Source organism: Hyperolius riggenbachi, chromosome 4 (genome assembly GCF_040937935.1).
Source record: "Hyperolius riggenbachi isolate aHypRig1 chromosome 4, aHypRig1.pri, whole genome shotgun sequence".
Taxonomy (NCBI): domain Eukaryota; kingdom Metazoa; phylum Chordata; class Amphibia; order Anura; family Hyperoliidae; genus Hyperolius; species Hyperolius riggenbachi.
This window is the reverse complement of record NC_090649.1, coordinates 438536997-438560138: the sequence shown is the minus strand read 5'-3', so window position 1 is coordinate 438560138 and position 23142 is coordinate 438536997. Positions and strand designations below refer to the sequence as shown.

Sequence of the window (23142 nt, the reverse complement as noted above, 5' to 3'; positions counted from 1 at the left end):
CGCCATATTTATTTCCTTTTAAAGAGACACTGAAGCGAAAAAAAATTGTGATATCATGAATTGGTTGTGTAGTACGGGTAATTACTAGAACATTGGTAGCAAAAAAAATATTCTCATATTTTTATTTTCAGTTATATAGCTTTTTTTTTATAACTTTGCATCATTCTCTAATATTTGCAGTTTACACACTACTCAGCATTCTAAATGTTTTTACAGAACAAAACAAGCAGTGAACTTTTGACCTGTCCTGAACTGTTCTCTGCAAAAGAAAAACACAATACAGTTGAGATAACCTAATCAGAAGTCAGAGCTCTCGGACACTTTCAAAGTCGTGGAGCTCAATGGCTATTTGCATAGATAACAACTGGAGTTTCTTAACTCTTCCTGTACTGGAAACAAATATTAGACTTATGTCTCTGCTCCTAATGCTTTATTTCTTAGCTGTATTACACATGCCAATCATTATATCATCATTTTTTCCGCTTTAGTGTCTCTTTAAGCAATACCACTTGCCTGGCAGCTCTGCTGAGCCCTCTGCTTCTAATATTTTTAGCTACACTGACCACATAGGGGGACACAGGGACAACCAATGACTGTTCCTGTGTCCCCCAATGTGAACAGCCAATGATTGTTCATGTGTCCCCCTATGTGAACAGCCAATGACTGTTGCCCCCCCCCCCCCCTCTATGTGGTCAGTGTATTTTAGCCGCAGACACTGAACAAGCATGCAGCAGATCAGGTGCTTCTGACATTATTGTCAGATCTGACAAGATTAGCTGCATGCTTGTTTGTGTTTTACTTCAGACACTGCTGGAGCCAAATAGCTCACAAATAGCTCAGCAGGGCTGCCAGGCAACTAGTATTGTATAAAAAGAAACACATATGGCAGTCTCCATGTCACTCTCACCTCGGGTTCACGTTAATGTCCTGGTTCCCGATTAGTAGTGCTCAAAGAACTGGCCTTGTGACTGGCCTGATTTTATAAAGGCTCATACTCACATCAGACTATAGTCTTTGGAAAATGAAAGATCACAGACCAATCTTACCACCCTTCCATGTAGTATGAGAGCCATACTCTACACAGTCTTTTCTATGGAGCTGAACTACCCGTCAGATAAAATCTTTGCAAGATGCTGCACACACAGATGCTGTACAGACACAAAAGATCAGTATCTGCAAAAGATCTGTTCCTGCCAAAGATCCGTTCCTGCAAATTGCATTCATAGTCTATGAGATCTGCAGATCCTCATACACACCTTGTTTAACAGACATTCATCTGCAGATCAGATCCACCAGGATGGATTTTCAGATCTGCAGATGATTGTCTGATCTGCAGTGAATGTCAGTTAAACAAGGTGTGTATGATGATCTGCAGATCTCATAGACTATGAATGCAATTTGCAGGAACAGATCTTTGGCAGGAACAGATCTTTTGCAGATACTGATCTTTTGTGTCTGTACAGCATCTGTGTGTGCAGCATCTTGCAAAGATTTTATCTGACGGGGAGTTCAGCTCCATAGAATAGACTGTAGAAATGCTCTCATACTACATGGAAGGGGGTAAGATTGGTCTGTGATCTTTCATTTTCGAAAGACTATAGTCTGATGTGTGTATGAGCCTTTATACTCAGACATGCCCTCAGCTGTAGACTGCATGGTGTGACTGGCCGGCAGCTCTGTCTAAACACTGCTTTTATTTACATCCTCAGTTGTCCTTCTACATCATCAGCATTTGTTTGCCTAGATCAGTTGTTTATAAGCTCATCACTTGCTGGCAATGTTGTAGAGAATACATATTACTGCCATGTAATTAGAACACATACACAAACAGCACAGCACAGAGCAGTGTGCAATGATTCAACACTGACTGTGAATCACATCATTCATCAGCTGTTCAATGACAAATCCAGCAAACATGCCACTAGCTTAGGCCAAATACCTTCTGCACCGGGCTGCCAAAGCATTTGTGCACACTCCAAAAGGGCCAGTTCTGCGCACACTCCATAAGGGCCAGTTCACGCCGCAGGATAAAAGACGGATCTGTGTAAACACAGCTCCTTCCAAACCGATCAGTTTTCAAAAGGCATCAATTTTTCATCTGTGACCCTCTGTTCCATTAGTTCCAACCCAAACTTGCGGTCTGTGCAGTGCAATGGGCCAAATGGATCAGTTCTAACAGAGCAATGTGAACGGATCCTATTGATTAACATAGGATCCGTTCACCTCTGCTAGGAATCGGTCCATTTAGGTCCACTAAATGGACCTTTTTTATGCCAGTGTGAACCAGGTGTAATGCCTAACGGAGTTCATACAAAGTTTTGTGCACCGCACACATTCATACTTTTTACTAAATATATTTAGAGAATACCTGACTGGCTTTGTCCTGTAGCTCCCTGCTTTCAGGAGGATAGCTAATGCTCCCCAGCACAAAGCAGATCACCTGACCCTGCCCACCTCCCTCCTCTGCTGAGACCATGTACCCCTTAGCATTCTGGTTTGTCCACACGTTAAACTCTAATGCTGGGAATACACGGACAGTTTCTCCAGTAGATTTGAGGCGCTGGCTCGATCCCGGCGTGTCCCCGCGGGCACTTCTTATCAGCATTTCGTTTTATCCTATTGTTTTGCCCGCCGGTATCAAGCACGGAATCTATCCGGCAGGTGATCGGACGCGTCGGAAATTATCAATCGAGCCATCAGCGGCTCGATTGATAAGAAAACCCGGTCCGTGTATGCCCAGCATAAGACTCGGTTCCTACTTGTGCCAGATTAAGTGCACTCTGATGGTCCGGCTTTGTTCCGGCTGGAGCTGGGGGCAGATGTGTTACCACTATAGGCTGTATGGGGGAACAAATATGCTCTTCCGAGATTATAGCGGATTACACAGAAGTGCGGCCCGCCAGGGATGGATCTGTGGGGGGGCGGAGGGCACACAGGCAGGTCTCTTGCTCCAGGCGCAGTTTGTTGAAATCTTAAAAAGGCGGCAAAATTTGGATGGGGAAATAAACACTTGGCAGCATTGATAGGCGGGTGCAGGAGCGTGACGCGTCTGGCTTAGTGAGACTCGTCATTACCAACAGGGAGATCTTTAGCTCCTCTGCGGCGTTCCCCGTTCTATTCCCCCCCCCCCCCCCCCTGTGTCTAGCAATCCCCCCCCTTCTTCCTATCCGAGGGTGGAGATTTACTGACCCCCCCCCCCCCTTTGTTGCAATCCCCCCTTCTTCCCCTCCAAGGGTGGCAATTTACTAACCCCCCCAGTTTGTTACAATCCCCCCTTTCATCCACCTCCGAGGGTGGCGATTTACTAAACCCCCCTGTGTGGCGACCCCCACCACAACCATCCCCTGTTCGGTGTAATAATACATACCGAGCCTTCGTCCGTCTTCCCTGCCAAGGACACAGACACTCTGCTTGGTGAGGTCACTAAGCCACGTGTCTGTGTCCTGACAGAGAAGGAGCTGCAGAGCTTGTGTGACATCCGCAGGATCGAAGGTTCGGTATGTATAGTTACACCGGGCAGGGGATGGCTGCAGGGGGGGGGGGGGGGGTGCCACATGGGGGAGTTCAGTAAATTGCCACCCTCGGAGGTGGATGAAAGGGGGGGGATTGCCACAAATAGGGGGGTCAGTAAATTGCCACCCTTGGTGGGGAAGAAGGGGGGGATTGCAACAAAGGGGGAGTTGGGGGCTGTAAATCGCCACCCTATTTCTAGGATTACACGCGAGGATTCAGTTTTCGAATTATGTATAAACAGTAGGGATAAGAGCATAGTTGCCAAAACCTGACCTTGCCGCAGGCGCAACTTGGTCTAGATCCGTACCGCAACAGATCCAATGGATCCACTGCAGCCTGACAAGTGTGAACAGCTCCTATATACAAAATAGCAGCTGTTCATGGTCAGTTTTGCAATGTGTAGAGAATGTTAGTTCTCAACTAAAGTGGGAACAGAGCCTAACTGCTAGTAGTTTCAAGGACAGATCCAAACACAGCACATGATGGGAGGAGCCACTGGCAGCCCATCTTCTTTCATACCTCTGACTGGTCATCCCTTTCATCCACCAGCCTCTTTAAATGGAAAGCTGTATTCTTCAGCAGAGACTCCAGATCTTCCGGAGACAGATCAGCGGCTTCCAAGGATTGCAGATCAAACACATTCTCCGCATTGTGAGTTACCTTCCGAGAAACAAAAGACAACGTTGCAAAAACTGCTGGGATCGAGAGTTTCTTACTGTACATACTCCTATAACCTCACAAAACCTAAGCAAAGCTTTTTACCAGATTTATTCCCTGGTGAGGTTAGCTCTGTGGCCAGCATCAGGAAGAGGGAATATTATCCAAGCTTTTCCCACAAATTGTGTTTATGTCATGTTAGACTACTTAGAAAAATCTGCCTTTGTGATTGAAAGAGAGCATAAAGCCAATAATGTTTATTGCTTGGGTCTACAGACCATGCAATATCTGTCTGGTGTTAAAAGAAATAAGATGGTTGTGTTAACTGATGGTCAAACTCAAAGTTTTGATTTACACTGGTTAAAACACACAAATCAAGGGCCATGGCCTTTAAACGGTTTTAAGCATCATGTGTTTTTAGTATTGTTGAAAGTGTTTCTGAGACCAATAAAATAAAAAAAATTATACATAACTGGGGCTTCCTCCAGTCCCCTTCAAGCCTGGAACCCACTACAAATCGTTAGCACAATCACTAGCTGTTTTAATTAGTGTTTTGTAAGCAATTTCATGAGAGCTTTTGGTAGCAATTTTAAAAAGTGTAAGCTTTTTCCCAGCGATTGTGATAGTGATTTGCGACTAGTGATTTTAATTCTGATTGGTCCTTTCAATTTACTATAATTTTTTTACAGTTTGCAGTACAGATTGTCCCCGACATACGAACGACCCGCCAAGACCAATGGCATGGATTTTCTGTTTCCATGGGAACAAGTCAAAACATTTTTTTTTTCAAATTGGACTTGCAGTTTTTGAGAAAATTGATAAAAAAAAAATCAAAAACAAAATGGCTTTTAAACTTGTATAAACAGGTACAAAGGGCAGAGGTGACACAGAGGGGGCCACTGGAGGCACAGAGGAGGTACAGAGGACAGAGATGGCACAATGTTCCGACTTAAGAACAGATTCAGGTTAAGAACAAACCTACAGTCCCTATCTTGTTCGTTAACCGGGGACTTCCTGTAATTTAAAATTGCACACAAATAGCTATGTGTAGCGATTCATGAGCGATTTGCCAGCGCTTCAAGACTTAAAAATTGCAATCGCAAGTGTGGAATTTGTTACATTGATTTACATTGGCAGATTGATTAAAAGTGCTCCATAAGTGCTGTAGTGGGTTCCAAGTCTCAGGGTGAATGCTCCCTCGCTGTCGTGCTACATCTCCTAGATCCTCCGCTAGGCAGGCCGGTAATTTCAACAGTTGGCGCAAGCACAGTCCGGCAGCGCACTCTGTCGCAGGAAGCATCCTGTGCCTGCGCAATAGTACTGTGCGCCTGCAGAACTCTCCAGGCAACGGGATCGCGATAGGGCACACGCACGGCCGAGCTGCGCATGCGCAGTATGCCCTGACTGGTGGAATTACCAGGCCACCTAGGATAGGATCCAGGCAGCCTGGGACGACGGCGAGGGAGCGATCAGCCTGAAGGGGGCTGGAGGAAGCCCCAGGTATGTATACATTTTTTTTTATTTTACTGGTCTCAGGTTTCCTTTAAGTTGTTAGATGTATGTTCACCTGCATTTACCATGTAGTTATGCAGTTCATTAACAAATGATCTCGCTACATGAAACGATTATTGAGGCATAAGGGCATCTTAGGACATTATGTAAAAAAAAAAGGGTCATGGGATCGGAGCCTCTATCAGCCGACAGCAGAACAGATCAGGGGTGGCTTGCCTTTTTTTTTTTTAAACCTGTTGGAAATAAATAAAACACATCTGCACTGTACTCAATTTGTTCTCCAATCCATTTCAGTTGTTGCTCAAACTATCTCGCTATTATAACAGCCACAGTGAGCAAAGCACGAGTCATAACCTCAGGATGTTCAGCAGATTATTCACAGCAGCTGGCCTGTAACTACAGCAAGCCTCATGCTTGTAGATCTGTGATAAACAGGCCATTTATATCCAGATTACTCCAGCAGGATACAGCTGTCTGTGTGCGCCTCATTCATACTCATGTGACTACCCTTCCCCGCCAATCGCTGCTCACTCTCATCAGCACTTCACAGTACAAGTCTTCAGACGAGAAGCAGGAAAACAAAATAATGCTGGAAATACACGGTTCGTTTTTGAGCCAGATAGATGGCTCGATAGATAATTTCCGACATGTCCGATCTCCCGCTCGATCGTTTCACCACTTGATTTGTGATAGAATTGAATGGAGAAAGATAAGAAAAACGAGCGGAAGATAAGAGAATCGACTGCAGAATCGAGCGGCGAAACGATCGAGCGGGAGAATCAAGCGGCAGAAACAAACCGTGAATGCCGAGGATAATAGCCTGTTGCCAGGGCAGGATTTCTGGCAAGGCCCCATAGGCCATGGCCTAGGGCACCAGAAATTTAGGAGCGGCTCAGTGAGGGGCAGTAAAGCTATTCTATGCAGCCATCCCCATCTACAAGAACAGATTTAACCTTTGAACTCCCTGTCCTGTACTTGTGTCGACCCTGCAAGACCTGTAAGCTCTATCCTGCAGGTACACATCAGCCTAACTCACATGGTGACACAATGGGTCCATCATTAATGAGATAGAAAACATAACATAAAAGTTCTTAAGGGACACATAACTCAATACCTCTTGGATGTGAGCGGCGACAGCTGCCTTTGTGTCGAAATCCAAGTCTTGTATTTTATCAATAAACTCTTCCTTTCTCGCACACTGTAACAAAAACAAATAAACAAACATGAAGCACAATATTTTAAAGCGGACCTGAACTCAGAACTTCCTCTCTGCTCTAAAAGATAAGCAACAGCATAATAACCTTTAAAGAAAAAAAAACATTTCTTTGTTACAGCTGATACAAATCCTGCAGTAAATCTGCAGTGTGTCTACTTCCTGCTTTCATAGAAGCAGACATAGGGTTAGGGTCTGTCTCCACTACACACAGATTGGATGCAGAAAATCTGAATCCAATGAATGCCTATGGGCCTGTTTCCACTAAGCGCGATTTTTCTGATGCAGATTTTCCCACAGGCATTCATTGGAGTCAGTTTTTCTGCATCCAATCTTCGTGTCGTGGAAACAGGCCCTTAAAGTGAACCGAGCACCTTTTTAGCACTCAGGACATTTCTATAGCACATGAAAAATGCATGCCAACAATCTGTTTCATTATTAAAATAAACTTTCATTTACCTTTGTATTTTATTTTATTTGTCAAACAGTCCTAATTACCCACCCCCTTTGTTGAGAGAAAAGCTATTGCTTACTTATGGGTAATTAGCTCAATAAAAGAATTAGCGTCCTGAGAGCTCTGCAGACGGTCAGGTCTGCTGAAACAGGCTTAATACTGCTACTTTGATTGTAAAATACAAAGGTAAATTAAAGTTTATTTTAATAATGAAACAGATTGTTGGCATGCATTTTTCATGTGCTATAGAAATGTCCTGAGTGCTAAAAAGGTGCTCGGTTCACTTTAACGCCTGGTGTTTACATATTAGCTCTCTGCTGTGGCAGTTAGCTGACATATCTGAGGGATGATGGAAGCAGCTCATCTATCTGTTGCAGGCCTCCTCTAGTGTCTCCTCAGCATGGCTAGAGGCTCCTGTACCCCATGACCCAGTCTCATGCACATGGCCATCAGTACATGGGGTGCTGTCACATGGTACAGGCGCCATAGGCGTCAATGCATGCTAGGACTCGCACCAGCAGACAAGTGAGCTGCTTTCCACACTCACCACGACCCCGGGGGGCTCTTGGGGGCAGACCGGCCAGGGGTCCATCACTCATGGGAATAGCAAATGCCGATATTGGTGTGCACATTGCAATGAATCATGACCTGTAAGAATGAAGTATCGCAATAGGCCAGCCTATACATATCTTCCAAATAACAGGCAGCTTGTCCCTCTAAATGATGTAACCAAGCAGCGGACGTTCCCCTGGATAAAAACTAGAATCTGTATGGAGAACACCCATGATGCTACAGAGCAGCACCCCCCGTAAGATGCGCCCATGGCACATGCCAGACCTGCACCCCTGTAGATACGCCTCAGGCTTGGACTAATAAATATATAACGTAAAATAAAACATAAGGTTTTCTGCTTACCTGAACTGCACAGCCCAACATCAGAAGCAACATCTTCTTCATTTCTTCTGTGCCTTGCTCTGGTGGAAGGAATAAAAAATACAGGATAGTCTTACAAAGCCATTACTTCCCCCAATAAAGAGATGTTGGCACTGTAGAAATCAAAGCTATGCCATGAAGGCTTCTATTTCAGCCTCAGTGTGCATTCTCTCCATCACCTCTACAGCTCTCTGTTACTGAGAACTGCTGGGCTAAGCATCGGGGGATTGGTTGCAGGATGGGGAAATCACTCTGCAATAGATGGATTAAGATGAATAACCGAGGCAACGACACTTTGCTCTAAACTAAAACGTCAATCCGGCAAGGAACATTTGTCTCTCTGTCATTCGGAGCCCTGCAATATGTCCGACTTATGGTGCCCATAAACGGTACAATAAAAACACTCAATTTTTCCTGTTATTCGACCAAAACAATTGAATCGAGTGAAAGCAAAAAATAATCTTTTTTTTTCGATCAAGAAAAACGACCGATTATCCTGTTTTTCAATAAAAAGCAGATCAGACATGTTGGAAAAATCTTTACATTCGATCTAAAGGAATGATTGAAATAAATGATCTAATCCAAACAAATGAAAAAATTGTACCATGTATGGGCCCTATAAAGCGGAATACCCACCACAAGACCACAGAAGATGAATCGGGGATATGTGATGATGAAAGATCTGATGAACGATCGTTCCCTGATCCATCTTCCGCAATCGCGTACTGCGGGAGCAAAGGACAGGCGGTAATTTGCGCAGGGTTCAATGGGGATCGAGACAACCATCCATGACGGGATCCTTCATGACGGTCTTTCAAAGCGAACGATTGTTGCGAGTAATATGCCATAGTTGAACATCGATGTTACTTGCTATCACGTAAACAGTCATATGTCAATGTTTCGATGTGAAAATCTTCTGGTGGGTATGAGGGAAACAGACATGCTGATGGCTGCTTGTTTAGTCGATGCTAAAAGCTTCTCTACTACCAAAGCGTTTAGCAGAAAAGCGTTTGGCATCAGTTACCAGCGTCTCGCCATCATATTTTGTGCCCCTAGTGGGAAAGCACAGAACCGCAAACACATCCGGCACTTGATTCAGCATCTTGGAGAACCTTCACTGATTGCAAAACAAATGGGGGGGTCAGTAGAACACAAACAGGTGGCAGAGGACGAAACATGGGGGGAGGGGCGTGGGGGAAGAGCAGAGCACAAATGGGGGGGGGGGGGGGCAGAGGTGGACAAATGGGGGGGGGGAGGGTGAGCAGAGCACAAACGTTGGGGGGGGGGGGGGGCAGAGGAGGACACAGAGGGAAGAGCTGAGCACAAACGGGGGTGGGGGGGGATGCGGGGGAGGACACATGGGGGGGAAGAGCAGAGTATAGTCACAAACGGGGGAGCAGAAGAGGACACACGGGTGGGGGAGGGGGGGGGGTGTAGAGCAGAGCACACATGGGGGCAGAGGAGGGCACATGGGGGAGAAAGAGCAGAGCACAAATGGGGGGCAGAGGACATGGGGGGAAGAGCAGAGCAAAAATGGGGGGCAGAGGAGGACACAAGGGGGGAGCAGAGCACCAACGGGGGACAGAAGGGGACACACTTTTATAAAGCGGCTACACAGCCCTCCTAACAATTATAGGAATGGTTAATAGTGTGTGTTCTGTGAGTTTGGGCTGGTGAGATGCATCTTCCAACAAATGGAAACTCTGTATCAATAATGAGCATGTTTACACTTGGGAAGGGTCTATTATCACCTCTGGGACACAGTACACCTGCCCCAGGGGGGGGGGGGGGTAGTTACATCTGGATCAAGGGGACTTGAACTTGTTATTGTCAATTAATTATAATGCACTTTAGGATTAAAAATAAAATATATAAAATATGCAGTCTGAATAAGTACTTTTAGGTGATTAAAACCATATAGAGATGTTTTAAGAACAGTTACAATACACACACCAAAAACAAACAAAAAACAAAAAAAAAACACATTGAGCACTCACCAGAAAATGGATTTTTGCCAATGGTTAAAATGTTTGGCAAGGACATCATAACCAACTGCTGCAGAGATTCCTATGGAGAGAGAAAAGGAGACGTCACTATGTAAATGTAAATAATTTACAATAAAATAGAAATGATCCCATAAACTGTATACATTGCTAAATAACCAACATATTTGACCAATTTAACCTAAAGTGTACATGGCTGGAAAGTGTACTGGTTAAGGGCTCTGCCTCTGACACAGGAGACAAGGGTTTACTGTATATCTTGGCTTTTCCTGTGCAGTAAGCCAGAACCTATTTAGTAAGGAGACCTTGGGCAAGTCTCCCTAACATTGTTACCACCTATAGAGCACACCCTAGTAGCTGCAGCTCTGGCGCTTTGAGTCCGCCAGGAAAAAGCGAGATATAAATGTTGTGTGTCTGTGTGGGCACTGGTTGACGACTGCATATGATATCAGAGACGCAAAAAAAACTCTTTACACAACACTCCTAGGCACACCAGATCTCTAAAAGATCTCATCAACAAATATTACAATAACCTTTGTAAAGCGCTTTTCTCCCAAAGGACTCAAAGCGCGTAACTACAGTATGTTTCAGATCCATACATAGTTGCTGGGTGGACGGCGTTAGAAAAGGAAGTAATCAGGTGTTCATTAATGCCAGACTAAACAGGTGGTTTTTCAGTTTGGACTTCAATGTTTCCAGGGGTGGAGATGCCCTGATTGAGTGTGGCAGGGAGTTCCAAAGTGTAGGGGCAGCATGACAGAAGGCTCTGGCTCCAAAGGTTTTGAGATGGATTTGGGGGTTTATTAGGTCCTTTTGATCTAAGATTGTGGGAGGTGTGATGTGATTGCCACAAATCCTTCAGGAATCTAGGGCTCAATCTAATCCAAATAATCGGGTCCGGTATCAGATAGAAGTGGCTGAGCCTCGGGTTATCCCATAATGGGGTGTGGGTAGGGCCGGGGCAGAGGCGAGAGAGGCTTCGGCCTCAGGGCGCAGTGTAAGAGGGGGCGCACAACTCACTATTGTGTTTTAAGCAGAGAGAAATAAGAAAAGGGGATACATGGCAGTAACTGCAGGCCAGAAAACTAGACATTATGGTGTTGGGGAAGTTGGGGGCCCTGGGGCACCTCTTAGTCTAATAGCAATCAGTGTGCGATGGCTCGGGTGGGAGGGATAGAGGGGAGCACTTTGGTGTCTCAGCCTTGGGTGCTGGAGGACCTTTTCCCGGCTCTGGGTGTGAGGGGACCAGGTAACTGACGTGGTCTGTTCCTTGGTAGCAGCATCCCATACCCTATTGACCGTCTTCAAGGGATGAATGCATCTGGGATTTGAACTTGAACTCCCAGTTCTTAGTGGTGCAGATTGAGACTGGAGTTGCTTTGCTGTCGAGCACTGACCTTAGAAGACAAAAACCTCAGTTTTGCCTGCATTTAGTTTTAGCCAGTTATTATTCAGCCACTTCTGAAGTTCAGCTAAGTATGTGTGTTATTTGTGGAGTAGGGCCTGCCATGCCAGGTTTGAATGACAAATATAGCTGGGTGTCAGCATAGCAGTGGTTGGTCAGACCATGTTTTTGGATGATTTTTTTTTTTAAAGTGGCAGCATAGGGTGAACAGCAAAGGGGGTAGTATCGAGCCCTGGGGCACACCGTATTTTAGTGGTACAGGATTGGACAGGAAAGGCCCCACGGTTACTCTTTGCGTTCTGCCAGCCAAGAAGGAGTTGCGCCACTGGAGAACTAAGCCATCTGCCACAGTACTCAAGACTTCATGATCAACTGTGCCAAAAGCCGCCAAAAGGTCAAGCAAAATTAGCATTGAACAGCAAAATCAGCAGGTGAGCATATCTCAGGCCATGAGCAGACCATTGCAGATCAGGGTGAGGGCTGTTTCACAACTGAGATATTTTTAAAAGCCATATTATAGAGGGTTAAAGATGGTGTTTCTTAAAGAGGTGTAGGTGTGTGTGTGTGTGTGGTGTGTGTGTGTGTGTGGTGTGTGGTGTGTGGTGTGTGGTGTGTGGTGTGTGTGTGTGTGTGTGTGTGTGTGTGTGTGTGTGTGTGTGTCTGTAAGTGTGTGTGTAAGTGTGTGTAAGTGTGTGTGTGTAAGTGTGTGTAAGTGTGTGTGTGTGTGTGTGTGTGTGTGTGTGTGTGTGTGTGTGTGTGTGTGTGTGTGTGTGTGTAAGTGTGTGTGTGTGTGTGTGTGTGTGTGTGTGTGTGTGTGTGTGTGTGTGTGTGTGTGTGTGTGTGTGTGTGTGTGTGTGTGTGTGTGTGTGTGTGTGGTGTGTGTGTGGTGTGTGTGTGTATGTGGTGTGGTGTGTGGGGTGTGTGTGTGGTGTGTGTGTGTATGTGGTGTGGTGTGTGGGGTGTGTGTGTGGTGTGTGTGTGGTGTGTGTGTGGTGTGTGTGTGGTGTGTGTGGGTGTATCAGAGGCATGTTCTGTGCCTCATGACATGCCTCTGTGTCCCCCCACTGCCGCTCTCTGCCCCCACCGCCCACCTATAGCCCCCCGAGATTAGCAACATTACTTGTTGCCATCTCGAAGGTAAACATAGGTGAGAGGAATTCCCTGGTAAAAAAGGCCCGCCAGGGGCGTTCCTGCAGGGTTTCCAGAGCTGCCATTGGGCAGCTATCTCTCCCTGGCTGCGCCCCCTGGCCGCCACCCCCCCCCCCCCTCCCTGCATGCTAGATAAGAGAACCAATCTCTCCTTCCAGCATCGTGACCTAGAGGTCACAAAAGTGAAAGGGCCCACAGGAGCGGCGGTTTTTGCAGCTACCTTAATTATGAAAATGTAACATAGATAAGGTGAAAACAGAAGAAAAAGCTTTGTCAATCATGCCCACTGTAGTGAAACTTTCTCCCACCTGACAAAAGCTGCCATTGAGTCACCCTAAGCTAGGGTTTCCTTTCAATGCAAACGGGTGTAACTATAAATCATACCCTCCCCCCCAGCAAAACTATGATGGGCCCCTCCAATGTTCAAACCCCTTCCCTTGGTAACCCTCACTGCTTGGGGGCCCATCTTGCAAGGGTCCTATAATGAATGTGGACATCGAAATCTTCACCCCCATATCAAGCGAATAAAACAAAAAAAGCTGACCTGAGGGCTGGACCCCTTTATAAGAGGAAGTGAAGTAGTATTTGGGGCCCCCTTACAGCTCTGGGCCCACCTGTGGTCGCAGGAGTTACTCCCCTGAATGTAAATACAAGTAAAGTCCATAGTATCTGACAAGCGGCAGGGATGGCCTGATGCCAGGTACATGTGATTGTCGGTTGCTTGAGCAACCGGCTGAAAAAGTACTAACCTCCCCCATGCAGGATAGAATACTCACCGAGCCTCCAGCGACATCCTGTAGTTCCTAGCGGGCTTCTGGCATATTTACGGTGTCCGCGCACGGCTCCTGGCTTGTCATGTGACATGCTGGGAGCCGTACACAGAGGACGCCAAGCTGCCAGGAGCCCGCTAGGAGCTACAGTACGTCGCTGGAATCTCCGCATTTTGTGGCCGGCCAACACCCCCCAAAAAACAGTCCCCATTATCTCCTCAGGCGTGCCAGTTAGTTGAGAGTTTTGGTTGGCCAATTTCCAGATAACGGGGACTTTGCTGTATCACAGCCCTAGGCTGATCATGTTCAGATCCACCTCTTTACCACTTTCTCTCACACTGCAGCGTAGTCGTCTGCATTATCAGTGGAAAAAGAGGGAACAAGACAAAGACAAACTGCCTTCAGTGAAGATTGCTAACATGGTTTTGTCCTGGGGGGATTTTTTTTTCTCCATAAAAGTATAGTTATAGCTTAAAAAGGAAGCACAGTTTACAGGGTCTTGAAAATCATTCCAAAGGATGTTATATTTCAGAATTAATGGCACGCCACAATAAAAGCTAATATCTTAGCAAACCAGATGTCTGTAGAACGCATATGGGTTTGTTCAGTGGGGGGAACAATAGCAGTATTCTGTAACTGTGCAGCCAGGAAAGGCAGGTTGGGGGGTTTTGTACAGTTAATCGGCAGCACTTCTGAATAGACCAATGACAGCGCTGTGATTGATGTTGCCATCTGAGCCCCCTCTTCCTCTTATGATCCATATGATATCACACACTTGGCTTTAGGGATAAGCAGAGGAGACGAAAAATTGGCACAAGAATTGGCACAAGAATAGTAACACTAGCCTTCAACCGCAGAGCAGCAGCCTGAACACAGATTATGGGACTTGGCTGAAATCACACCAAGTGACTTGACCTGGCCAGGACATGTGAGGGCGGAAGGGCTGCGTTTCTACACTCTGGTCCTCCGAAACCCAGACCAGTCAGAAGATGCTTCTTTAGAAACAGTAACTACTGTAGTTCTGACAAACTGAGTCTATCATGATGGGTAGCAGCATGGATGAGTGTTTACAGGGCTGGATTATCCACCAGGCAAAACAAGCAGTAGATTGGGGCCCCAGTCAAAGTCTAATGCTGGGCATACACGATGTGGTTTTTTTTTCCGCTCGATTCTCTGCTCGATCGATTTTTCCGCTCGACTCGCCACTCGATTCTCTTATCTTCCGCTCATTTTTCTTATCTTTCTCTATTCACTCCTGTGAGAAATCCAGCAGCGAAACGATTGAACAGGAGATCGGACATGTCGGAAATGATCTATTGAGCCATCTATCTGTGGCAGAAACGAACCGTGTATTCCCAGCATAAGTGGCCCCATCAGCATGTAATCCAGCCCTGACGTTATCACCTGCTGCTGCGGAATGAATTTCCGAAACTGCGACCAAGAGGCGTCCATTACCATGGTGATGGTGCTGCGTACCAGCACCGCTCTCTCCAGCCAGCAGCATATGGGCAGCATAACCTGTTATTACACCGGCTTGTGCAGTCAGCGTGCGCCACATCAGTGTGCATCACGTCAGCGCGCTCAATGCAGTTGATGCTGCTGACTTCAGTCTCCTGCATGAGTCTCGCGGCTCGTCCCCTTCTCATTCAGCGTCTGCCTGCAAAATCAAGTGTCAGGACTCGGCTAGCGCCAAATCTGGTGAGTGGTTATGCAGTTCTGATCTCATGCTGTGAAGTTCTATCATGAAATGATGTGGGGGGGAGGGGGCAGAGAGGGTTGAGAAAGGAGGGCCCTAATCTGCTACTTTGCTCAGGGCCCCATTTGGCCTTAATCTGGCTCTGAGTGTTTACTGCTCCCACCCTGCAGTTCAGGTTTACATCCTCTCCAAGGGAGTACATATTGTGGTGGCGCCGCTCAGTTTGGCGCAGGTAGAGCTGAATGACGAGGCATCCTGCACAGCCCAGCCACGCCCCCTTCATGGAGCATGGCCATGTGTACTAACAAGCCCTTGTCAAAGAGGTATGGGGGTGTCCCAGCACTGGATCAGGAGAGGCAAAAGGACAGGAAAGCATCTAGATTCTCCAGAGGTTTCCCTCTACGGAGATAAGTATCCAGAGAAGAACAGACCACAGCTAAGGTCCACAGCATTTATGAGTGGTCAGAGAATACGGTTGAGGGTCCTTGCCTCAGGTATAAGCTACAACCCTTACCACAATCACAGATTATTTTGAATACATTTATGCCAGTTCAGCAAGATCAGTTGATCAAAGAGGATCTCTGGCTCACAGATTCCTTAGCAAATCAGGTCGTGTTACCCTTGTAAGCCGCAATGATAATTCTATCACCATACTGTGACAATATCGATTGATCCGGGAAGTAGAAAGTCGTCCTACCAAATGAAAGGCACTAACTGGCAATCAAATAGCTGTAAATATTGTTTTAAGGTGGCCACTAACAATTCGGCGAACGATCGGATTGGTTAGGAGATTTTCGTCCGGTAGTGGTCCTGAACGATCATTCATATGAATGATTGGAAACGAATAATTGTTCGCTGAATTTTATCAGTAGTGGCCACCTTCATAATGTCTTCTAAAACGGTTACCACTGCTGCTACAGTTAAAAGTTGACTCTTTGCATTCATCATCATCCCTCTACTGAAGTACTGATAAAACTAGCCAGGGCTTAGTACAGAAAAGACTCATTTCCATAATGTAAACAATGGCAGTGACAATGTTGTATTTTAAAACATAACCAAAATGACTAACACAAGTATTCTGTATTAAAGTTTAGAGCCTCTTTTAGTTATTTTAAGCACACATGAATATAAGGACACAAACACTTCAACGTTTTAACTTAACCCCCCATAAAGAGGTCTTTTCATTATCCAAATCGCAGTCAGGAAGAGCAGAAATAATGGCTGTTCTGTTGTATTTTCCAGCTCGCCGTGGCACAAAGACAGGGCAGTGTTTATGATCGGTGTTGCCCCAGGCACAAAGCAAATTAAGCAAAAATCTTTGTTACAGCAACAGAACAGGCAGTACAGAAAGAATGCTTAAAGCACAACTGACCTGAGAGGGGTATGGAAGCTGACATATTTATTTCCTTTTAAACAATACCAGTTGCCTGGCTGTCCTGCTGATCTTTCATGAGTGTCTGAATCGCCCACCTGAAACAAGCATGCTGCAAATGCAGTCACGCTTAAAGGCCAAATGAAGGGAGAAAATACGGAGGCTGCCATATTTATTTTTGAATAAACTATACCAGTTACCTTGCAGCTCTGCTGATCTATTTGGCTGCTGCAGTGTCTAAACACCCGAAACAAGCATGCAGATCTTGTCAGATCTGACAAACACCTGATCTGCTGCATGTTTGTTCAGGATCTATGGCTAAAAGTATTAGAGGATCAGCAGGATAGCCAGGCAACCGGTATTGCTTAACCCTTTCGGGACCGGCTGCCTAGCCCCCCTTAAGGACCAGGCGATTTTGCATGGCGGGGGGGCTTTTTGGGGGGGTCAGACAGCTGGATCCCTGGTAGGGCTAAGCTGGATATGGTGTCCTCAGTGTGGCCATGTGTCACGCGTATTGCAGGCAGCCTTTACTCACCTCCCAGGTTCCAGCGAGGAGCAGCTGTGGACCCCTCCACTCTGGCTGGCATCCCCACTCGTACTGATAAGTTCTGGGTCGCGGCTTGATGACGTCATCAAGCTGGGACCCGACACTTAGGTCAGAGCGAGTGGGGATGCGGGCCAGAGTGGAGGGGAGTGCTGATCGGCGGGGGAACGTCAGGAAGGTGAGTGGATCCTCTTCTCCCCCCCCTCCCGCCACAGCTCCAGCAGTGATCACCACCATCTGCCGGCGTTCGTGATCACGTGATCAGGAGCCACTCGCAAAGGCTCCTGATCACTGAGGGAAGATGTCAGCTGTCATATGACAGCTCAAGCTCCCCTCTCTGGTGCGCACGATCGCGTCGGGAGCGGAAACCGCGGGTGGCATAAATCCAACGCCACATCAGCCTAGGGCAGCCACAAATGCAGCATAGGATTTACCTATAGTGGTCCCGAAAGGGTTAAAGTGAGTCTGAAGTGTTAATAAAAAAAAACAGATACTTACCTAAGGAGAGGGAAGGCTTTAGTCCTATAGTGCCTTCCCATTCCTCCTGCGGTCCCTACATTCCAGTTCTGGATCCCCCATTAGCAGTCTCTGACCAATGGCATTCTGGCTCACTCACACTTGCCCACTACAGAGCGGCCCGTCTTCAGGAGCACTCGGACTCCCAAAGATTGCCAAAGCCTCACGCAGCAGCGGAAGTGAGCAGTCTCCGACCCATCAGTTGGAGACTGCTAACGGGGGATCCAGCGCTGAAAACATAGGAGTAACAGAAAGGCTCTACAGAATCCAGAGCCTTCCCTCTCCTTAAGTATCTGATCTGCATGCTTGCTCAGGGACCATGGCTAATGGCCCATACTCACGGGCAGCAAAAGTTGCCTGTCGCCAGCACACGTGAGCGTGTGGGCGACAGCTCCTCGCCAGGTCCCTCCGCGTACACACGCGGAAGAGGGACCAGCGGCGCGACGGAAGCTGTCGCCGACGTTCCTCGTCCCCCCGCCGGAAGCTCCGAATTCTCAATGGAGGTTGCTGTCGCTAGTCCGCGTACTCACGCGGACTAGCGACAGTTGCGGCGGAGGTGCGGCGGCGACTGTCGCCAGGCGATTGAAACTTTCAATCGCCTGGCGACATCAGCGGCGGGCGACAGTTCGGGGTGCGCGCGCGTGCAACACCGCATACTCGCGCGCGCCGCGTGTTGCGGCATCAATTGTAGCCCGTGAGTATGGGCCATAAGAGTACTAGCAGCAAAGGATCAGCAGGGCTGCCAAGCAACTAGTATTGCTTAAAACAAATCATCCTCCATATTCCTCTCAGGTCAGTCATCCTTTAATGGTGAACAGTGGTTTCATCAACCAGCACGGCAGAGGAGGAAACCTTTCTGTTCCAGCTGAAAGCAAAAAACGTGAGGACTCAGCCCTCTGGAAAGTAGAGCACATGAAACATCGAATCGATTACTGTTGAATAAAAGGCTTCCTCCAGAATATCGGCACACAGTGTGCTCTGGAGATGGAAAATGTTGATGCGGAGCAATTACCAAACAGGCAAGAGGTCCATTTAGAATGAGCACGCCGCAGTCAATAAGGTTCAGCTAACAGATGAGTTCATTGTTCTGATATTGGGCTGCAGAATAATAGACTCAGGTCTTCTGCTCTTCCATAGAGTGGCCAGGAGGGATGCAGGGCTGCTCTATCTCTGGGAAATGTACATGGTCAGCACAGCTTTCTCTCCAGAAACCGGCAAATTGTCAGATGAGAGGGGAAACCGTGAGCCGGATGTCACAGTGTGGCGAGAGATGAGAGATAAGTGCTGTTCGTTACAAATCTTCTCCTTGCTATCAACTCTCAGCCAACCACTTAGGAAAATCACTGATGCTTAGTAAGGCTGGTTCACACTACAAGAGCTTTTCTAAGCGCATTGTGATTTTAAAAGCTCTTGCTAATGTTATCCTATGTGAGCGTTCACACTTGAGTGATGTGATAGCATTGCATTAGTAAGAACTTTTAAAATATCTAGCGTTTAAAAAAACTCTTGTAGTGTGAATCAGCCCTAAAAAGAAACTATTTTACTTCTCATTCTCAATGTAAAACAAATATTGTACCCATTACTTGGGGAAAGGTAGAGAAGCATGCTGCTAGTGGCATCCAATACATCAGGAGTGGTGATAGCCAATGGGAACCAGGAAATGTGGGTGCCTGGGGCTAATGGACTATTTATCGCTTTTTGTATAAACGTTATTTGCAGCAGAGAAAGGGGGATTCAGGGTTAGGCATCAGGAAGGGGGTTAGGCACCTCCAGGTGGGGGTGTCTTAGTGTTATGCACCAACAGGGGGGTTTTAGGCTTAGGCACCACTAGGGAGGGTCTTAGGCTTAAGTACCACCAGGGGAGTCTTTAGCCCAATCTACACGATACGATTCTTTGTGCGATTCAATTACGATTCTATTTACGATCCGATTAAATCTAACATGTCCGATCAGAATTCGATTCAATTGGATTTGCCATTGCAAAACAATGGCAAATCGTATTGAATCGAATCAAATCCCGATCGGACATGTTGGATTTAATCGGATCGTAAATAGAATCGTAAGGATTAGTTGTAGTCAAATATCAGAAATATTTACCAATGTTTTACTATGCTCATTACGACTACATATATTTTGGTTTTCTTTGTTAGAGAAGATATTTTGCCCATTTTAATACCGTTATTTTAATGTATTTATTATTCTATCTTAGCTGAAGATGAAGAAACTATTAAAAAAATTGTTATAGACATCATCTTGAAATTTTTTTTCCTTGCGCATGCTGGCCAATGAGATGCAAGCAATTCCGGCTTGCATGCAGATCTAATGTAGCTTTAGAATTGGGCCACTCAAATGCATTTTATGCTAATTTTAATCATGGTCCCTTCTATGCAGCGCCGGTTCTGGACTTTCTGCTGCTTGAAGCAAGCTTTGGAGGAAGGCGGGCAGGAGAGTGGAGAGGAGGCAGTGCCAGGTGGCCCAAACTGTTTGTTCAAGCCCCGCCCCTAGATTTTGCCGCCTGAATCACGATTCAGGTGACTTCATGGTGGGACCGCCCCTGCCTCTATGCATAGAGAGAGAACAAGAGATCAGCAGCCAAAGCTGTAGTATATCTGTATGCAGGTTCATCAGCTAATGGCAGAAGCAAGCCTCCTGTCTGCTCCTCAGTGTACTCCCATAATTCACTGGTGCTGTCTAGTCTACACATGAAAATGCATGTCAACACCATGCCGTGTAATGTGCTGTGTTAACATGAGCTGAACTCAGAGAGAAGTAAGCCATTCCAAGCTGTACATAGCTGTGCCCTGTGTACTGCCAATAATTGCATATGGAACTGATCAATAGTGCTCACAGTCCTATACATAGAGACACAATCTGCCTGTACAGTGGTTTTTGTAAGCACTGCACACTCTTAGAATGAATAAAAGGGCGTGTCCAGCCCATTCACTCTGACATAAAACCGCCAAGTAACCGCAGTCAAACAACCACTGCCGGGATCTCACAAGGGAACGAGCGCACAAACAGCCAATAGAGATCGGCGGTTGTTGGGCAGCAGAACACCTGGTGCTAGGAAACAGTTGTTGCCAGTTTCCCAGGAATGGTGACTGGGTTTGGCCAACACAATAGGCTGTGAATAATTGGAAATTAATTTATTAAGGTGGCCATAAACCAGGCAACTGGGTGACTGAACGGCCATTTGATTAGATGATTATAATCAAATTGGATGAAAATCAGTGCCGCCAAGAGTATGCCCAATCGACAATGCAATCAATTTCAGGCAGAAATTGGTTGTATCACATGTATCAATCAGACATGCTGCAAGATGTAGGGCTGACGTGATCTATCGGGTGCGTTGCGGTAAGGGTGGTGGTGGAATCTCCGGAACATATACCTGCTTCCATATTCCTCTCACATCAGTTGTGCTTAAAGCGCAATATAACCCTGCATTTCAACTTTGCTCTAAAACATTATTTACAGCATATTATATGCAAAAAGCATTTTTATTTTACTAGACCAGCATTGGAAGGGTTAAACACAGAGGTTTAAGGTTCCGGGAGAGATATGCAGAAGTTCAGATTGTTACATTCTATTTAGTTATATGTATCTATTGAGAAATGTTACACACTCTTTGGCTGTCCTCCAGCTCCTGAGAGAGTGAGTCACATTCAACACTTAGATACATTTATGTAAACAAAATGTATCTTTGTCAGCTTCGGATGCGTCTGCAGAAATCTCCAGGAACTTTAAAGCCCTGTGTAACCCTTCCAATGCTGGTCTAGTAAAAAAAAAATGCTGGTTGCATATAATATACTGTAAATAATCTTTTAGAGCAAAGTTGAAATGCAGGGTTATATTCCGAACCGCGCCCAAGAATTGGTCATCCCAATCAGTAGCTGATACCCCCTTTTCCATGAGAAATCTATTACTTTTCTCAAACAGATCATCAGGGGGCTCTGTATGGCTGATATTGTGGTGAAACCCCTCCCACAGTGCGATGTCAGGACCATGGTTTTAACACTGTGGGAGCCTTGTTGCATTGAGGAAAATAACAGCGGTTTACAGCGGTTTCCAACTGCCAAACAAGCAAGCAGCATCTCCTTCCACTGACATCACCTGCCAGCAGTAAAAATGTCGCCATGTGATGAATGTCAAAATGTAAAATCGGGGAAAGGAAAGATTTTTCAATGGGCAAACACTGACTAAATCATTTATACATAACTAGTAGACCTAAGCCCGTTTAAAAAACGGGCTCTAGGTCTGTGTCGGAACCCTCCCCTCCCCGGTGACCGCCGCACAGTCGCCACCGCGCGCACACACGCACACACGCCCCCCTGGACCCTCCTGCTTCCTGTCCGTGCGGAACATGCACAGTAGCGCAAAGCATGGACACAAACACACGCAGAGACACAGGGGGATTATTATAGAGGATTATTGTAAAAATGAAACATTACATTATTTTCACTGGAGTTCCTGTTTAAACTGCACAGGAAATGGCACTTTATAGGGCTGTACTGTATGCAGTAGAGAAGCATGCAGTGAAGTCCCACAACAGGGATACGACTGTGGCTCTGTCAACACAAAACCTCTAAACAGGAAAACAGAGGGATTCTTGTACACAGTGATGGGAGAGGAGATTGTGTTACAGGAAGAGCCTGATGACAAGCTACCAAGTAACGAGCTCTGTGCCATAAGCAGCAGCAGAAGCTTAATCATATCCCTTCTCTATCATAACTCTCCTTTGTTGCTGGAAGTGTGGTAAGCTGTGAGTCACTTCCAGCTGACCGTTAGGAGTTTTAAAACTAAATGCGGGTGACCATAAGGAGAGCTGTAAAACCTTAAAGGGCCAGTGTGCTGACAAAACACAAATATAAGTTCTGCCACTGAGGTCATGCTTATCCCATGGCTTTACTAGTAAAGCTGGCCATACACTATGCAATGTTGTTTTTAATCGTAAGTGCGATCAATACCATGATCAACATTACGACTGACCGGCCAAAACCAACATTGCGGATCAGCGTTTACGATAGATATTACAATTGAAACACTTTGTTCTACTTCAATTTATGATCTTAGAGATTTTTGTCTGATCGAAAGTCGGGTTGGGTAAAAATATTGTACAGTGTATGGCTACTTTGAAGACTGACCAGGAAAAAGCATTAGCCCCAAATCAGAGAGCTAAAAATGAAAGATTGTTCTGTCAGATTAATGAGAACCTGTATAATGCAAGATATATCAGGTTTTTGTGATTGCTGATCATTTTACTGGATAGGTTCATAATAAAGACTTCACATTTTGGATATTGTGCGAACCATCCCGATCACTCCAGAAATGCTGCATGACTCTCGTCTGCGATTTCCGCAAATCAGAAAGGCTGCAGTGTGAATGAACCTATAGGGATACATCGCACA

General features: G+C 46.1%; 1 protein-coding gene across 8 annotated transcripts in view; it reads right to left on the bottom strand.

The window, feature by feature from the left end:
* CCDC88A (coiled-coil domain containing 88A) overlaps positions 1-23142 on the bottom strand; it is a 270112-nt gene that overhangs the window by 134780 nt on the left and 112190 nt on the right. For all 8 annotated transcript variants that reach the window (XM_068232537.1, XM_068232539.1, XM_068232538.1 and 5 more), the window contains 4 exons: positions 10280-10349; positions 8265-8323; positions 6797-6880; positions 4033-4173 (listed from right to left, as the gene is read on the bottom strand). In XM_068232537.1, coding sequence (XP_068088638.1) covers positions 4033-4173; positions 6797-6880; positions 8265-8323; positions 10280-10349 — 354 coding nt within the window. The remainder of the gene's footprint in view (positions 1-4032; positions 4174-6796; positions 6881-8264; positions 8324-10279; positions 10350-23142) is intronic.